This window comes from Octopus bimaculoides, chromosome 7, assembly GCF_046866305.1.
Source record: "Octopus bimaculoides isolate indiv1 chromosome 7, ASM4686630v1, whole genome shotgun sequence".
Classification (NCBI taxonomy): domain Eukaryota; kingdom Metazoa; phylum Mollusca; class Cephalopoda; order Octopoda; family Octopodidae; genus Octopus; species Octopus bimaculoides.
Window position 1 is genome coordinate 5,188,164 of NC_142934.1, and position 5,000 is coordinate 5,193,163.

General features: G+C 37.4%; 1 protein-coding gene across 6 annotated transcripts in view; it reads right to left on the reverse strand.

Annotated features, from left to right (window-relative positions):
* LOC106881921 (ETS homologous factor-like) overlaps positions 1 to 5,000 on the reverse strand; it is a 46,910-nt gene that overhangs the window by 27,306 nt on the left and 14,604 nt on the right. For all 6 annotated transcript variants that reach the window (XR_016242503.1, XM_089354683.1, XM_089354682.1 and 3 more), the window contains exon 2: positions 2,591 to 2,651. Coding sequence is in view for 5 of the 6 variants with exons in the window: in XM_089354683.1 (XP_089210809.1) it covers positions 2,591 to 2,620 (30 nt within the window). In the remaining variant the exon portion in view is untranslated. The remainder of the gene's footprint in view (positions 1 to 2,590; positions 2,652 to 5,000) is intronic.

Here is a 5,000-nt window from a genome sequence, read left to right on the forward strand (position 1 = left end):
ACTGAAAGAAGCCTATTGTGTGTGTGTGTATGTATATATATATATATATATATATATATATATATATATATGCATGTGTATGTGTGCGTGTGTGTGTTTGTATGTGTGCTTGTGTTTGTCTCCCATCACCGCTTGACAACCGGTGCTTGTTTGTTTACGTCTCCGTAAATTAGCGGTTCAGCAAATGAAACCGATAGAATAAGCAGCACGCTTAACAAAAAAAAAAAAAAGCACTGACATCGATTTATTCGACTAAAAATTCTTCGAAGCGGTGCTCCAGCATGACCACAGACTAGTGTTTAAAACAGGCAAAAGATAGAAAGAAAAAAAGTCATTCGTTGCAGAATATTTCTGGCGACTCATCTAAGAGCTGAACTCGTGTGCTTGTGCACTCAATGCAACATGGTCAATGCTTGAAGAATTGACATCGAAAGACAAACCGTTGTTTTCTCTAAGCAAGCCACAAGAGATAACCCTTTCTGCTACAAGCACAAGGGGGGAAATCGATTACATCGACCCCAGAACTCAACTGGTACTTAATTTATCGATCCCGAAAGGATGAAAGGCAAAGTCGACCTCGGCGGAATTTGAACTCAGAACATAACGGCAGACAAAATACTAAGCATTTTGCCCGGTGTGCTAATGATTATTTCTTTACTGCCCACATGAGGCTAAACATAGAGGGGACAAACAAGGACAGACAAACAGATTAAGTCGATTATATCGACTCCAGTGCGTAACTGGTACTTAATTTATCGATCCCGAAAAGATGAAAGGCAAAGTCGACCTCGGCGGAATTTGAACTCAGAACGTGAAGACGGACAAAATGTAGTCTAGCTTGGGGGAGGGGATTAAGTCGATTACATCAACCCAATACGTAACTGGTACTTATTTAATCGACCCCACTTTTCCTACACTGGGCCCTGTTCCTTGGAACTGACTGGTGTCCTGTTGCTCTCACTCAATCTGCCCTAATTCACTCGTCTCCCTTCATTTCGTCACTCATATTTCATCTGCTGTCTTATGCCCCTACACTAGACACGCCAATCACTCCATTCTTTTTTTGAATGTCATTCATCTGGAATTCATTCTCTGCTCATGAATGGTTGCTGCTTAAGAAGAACATCAACTACAACTTCCTTAGTTTCAGAGATCCTAATGGTGGCTAAGAGTACAGGCCCTACCATTACAAAGATGTTAAAAACAAAAACGAATCTCTATTGACGAAGTCGATAGTATAATGGACTGCTGACGACAGATTGTATACAGTCGCCATCTATGTCCTTAATAAAGATACTCGCTGGATCACTCACCAGAGTACAAGCAGTTGTTGCTTAGCCCAAGTAAGCTCTCACCGAATAGATCTATGATCAAACACATTCTAACCGTAACCATCCAGGCACATTATACTCTGGTTGCATTATCCAATATGTCTTTTCTTTAAGACAATAGGGTATGATTCGAGACTAAATTGACTGCTATTTCTTAGCAAGTCGTGCTGTCACGTAGATGGCTCCCTATTTGAATATAAGCCTATAAGCATATATTATGGATAGGCACAACTCATGCCTGAAAGTAGTGAGAACACTACAGAGTCAACGAGGACCCCGTTAGCTTGCCCTACTGAGTTCTTCCCCTCCTGTGTATCCTTCTGATTATTTAGAAAGACAATAGAAAACATCTCCTATAGATAACCTAGGGATACTAGTACCGAACGTACCTAGGTTCTGATATATATTACAATGTTTGTAATATTTGATATCCAGCTGTTCAACAAAGCGTAAACGAGTGGGATATCTAACTCAATTGCCGTTTCGGGATTAAACAACGGGAAACTTCGTTTGTAATTTTTTATGAACGAAAATTAAAAAGTGCAGTTTCTCTTGTATACATGTAGCCTCGTTTATCATTGATTTATTCATCGCTGGTCTGAGATAACACGGTACGCTCAAATTTGAACCATGTTACGTTTATCACGGATTGATCTATGATAACATGACTATCCTTGACGGGTTTTGCTAAACAGCCATTTAGAAAGAAATATTTACATGTTTCAGCTCGTATTAATGCCGTAGTTAGCAATTATGAAAACATAAATGTGATACAATACTTGCAAGGAATCGCCTTTTATTTTCCACTTTTAGATGATGATTTAAAACTTCTTAATATCAGTCAAAGATTTTACTTGTACCACAAATGCGCCTCACTGACCTATCGCTTATGTTTACATCATCATACTGCAAGGTTGCGCATTTTTTAAACGGATTTATACACTCTTGCCCTTCAATATAGGACCAGTAAACCGAAAAAATACGAAGGCGCCTAACCCTAACATACGACACAGACAAGTGTATTCTGGTGTATTCTCTACAAGAAAAGATTGAAATGATTAAGAAAATATGTAAGAGTGGAAACCTCGCTGCTGTAACCAGTGAATCTACCATTCGTTTTCATTTACAATGTGCGGGGAGACGGCTCATTTATCACTGATTTATTCATCATCGTTTTTTAAAGACAGAATCCCGTGATAAACGAGGGTAGATGTATAATGAATAAATGGCCGTAAGAAAAAAAAATTATGATTACTTACAGGAGAGCGCTGCTCGTAAACCACAGCCATTGTAGGTTTATTGAAAAAACAGAAGTTAACACTGAAAGAAGAAAAATAAAGGGTAAACAATTGCAACGGATATCAAATAAAATTAGACAAAAGAAAATAGTGACTTCGTTATTCATTGAGCTTCTAATAAAGAACGATCAAATATCTTTATCACTTCTGTGAATCGAGGTCAGACTGATAATACAAATAAATATAAACTTTATGGATCGTCTTGAATAATTTTTTTATCTGTCTGCCTATCTGGCTACATCTCTGTCTGCCTCTCTTCCTATCTATCTATCTATCTATCTATCTATTATCTATCTATCTATCTATCTATCTATCTATCTATCTATCTATCTATCTATCTATCTATCTCTCTATCTATCTATCTATCTATCTATCTATCTATCTATCTATCTATCTATCTATCTATCTATTCTACCACATAAATGCAAATCTATGTGGTTATGTATACGTTTTTAACTCCGAAAGCCTCTAAAACTATGCATCCTCGAGAAAAACCGAATTTGGTTTTCGAAATCTGTATCCGAAAGAGAATGTTGTCCGTAAATAATAATAAGAATTTTCTACGAGAAGTAACTCAACTTTTAGATCTACAAATATCACACTCTCTATCTGTCAACATCTCACTCTCTGTATATATATTAACTCTCATGCACTACTTTCATTTTGTTTAAAACTTCGTCTGCTAATGTTTACTTTCATTTTATGACAACTATGGACACAGTACATTTTTACCTAAAATCTCCAAGAAGGTAAGGAGATAGACAAAGTAAGTGTCCTTTCGCAAATAATGCTCCAACTGCAGATGACATCAGGTAGCCCAAACAGTGCCAGTGGTTTACTCAACACACCAACACACTAACTGACATATACTCATTAGTCCAAAATGCTACACATACACGCGCGCACGCGCTCATATATATATATATACATTCATATACATATACCTACAACTCTTTCCATATATAATAAAATGAGATGGTAAAGGAATAAACGTTTATCTTATGAATTTCATTAGCTTACAGCTGTTTCTACAATAAGATGCAGCGCACCTCATATTTGAGTGCTTGAGTAACACCCTATAGCTTCCTCGGAGCTTCGAATATGAAGTGTAATTTATTTGGGGAAAGAATTACATATATATAGAATAAAATCATTACGAATGAGAAAGCCAACGTGCGTGTATGTGTATGAGCGTGTATGTGTGTGTGCGTGCGTGCATGTACATATGTATGCATGTGCTCAACATGTTCTCTGCGTTTCCTTCATGGGATTACACATAGAAAGTTCCCTTCCGAGGCCCAGACCTCCTCTCTTCCCGCCACCAATGTTATCCAAGAGAAAGGCAAAGGCCAATACAGCTTGGCACCAGTGACGTCATAACTCATTTCTACAGCTGAGTGAACTGGAGCGAGTCTAGGATATTTACCCCCAATGGACAATAACCCCACAAGGACAATTACCCCGAGGACAACAACCCCGTAGGACAATTACCCCTAAGCAGTTAATCCCCGATGTGTACCGTATTTTCCGGTGTATAAACCGCTATTTTTTTTTTACCAGTGTCATTAATTTACGCTCTGTTATCTGATAAAAGCCAAACTACTTACACAAATTTTCTGGAGCAGCTAAAATCATTGAAACAAGATTTAACACCCAAAACTATCATGGTAGATTTTGAAAAGGCAGTGATTAATAGTTTACATTTGGCATTTCCACAAGCCAAGATAAACGGTTGTTTTTTTTCACTTTAGCCAAAGCATCTATAAGAACACTCAATTTCACGGATTTCAACCGCGATACCAAGAAGATAAAGAGTTTTCAATGTCTATGAGAATGATAGCTGCTTTAGCTTTTGTTCCTGCTTGTGATGCTGAAAAAAACTTTTGAAACCCTAAGTGACATACTCCTACCAGAAACATATCCCTTGCAAGATTACTTTGAGGATTCATACTTAGCACGACAGCAAGAACCAGCGTTTGGAATGAATCTATGGAATATGTACAATAGAAAGTCGGATGAACTTCCAAGAACAAACAATGCTGTGGAAGGGTAGCACAGGAGTTTTTTTAAAAATCAAATGTTGGTCATTGCCACCCAAACATTTGGAAATTTTTGAACTAGATCAAAAGAGAACAAGCATTACAACAAGTACTTATGACTATCCTTGACGGGTTTTGCTAAACAGCCATTTAGAAAGAAATATTTACATGTTTCAGCCCGTATCAATGCCGTAGTTAGCAATTATGAAAACATAAATGTGATACAATACTTGCAAGGAATCGCCTTTTATTTTCCACTTTTAGATGATGATTTAAAACTTCTTAATATATTGGAGAGGAGGTAATTAACCAAGGAGGGTAATTGTCGTCGG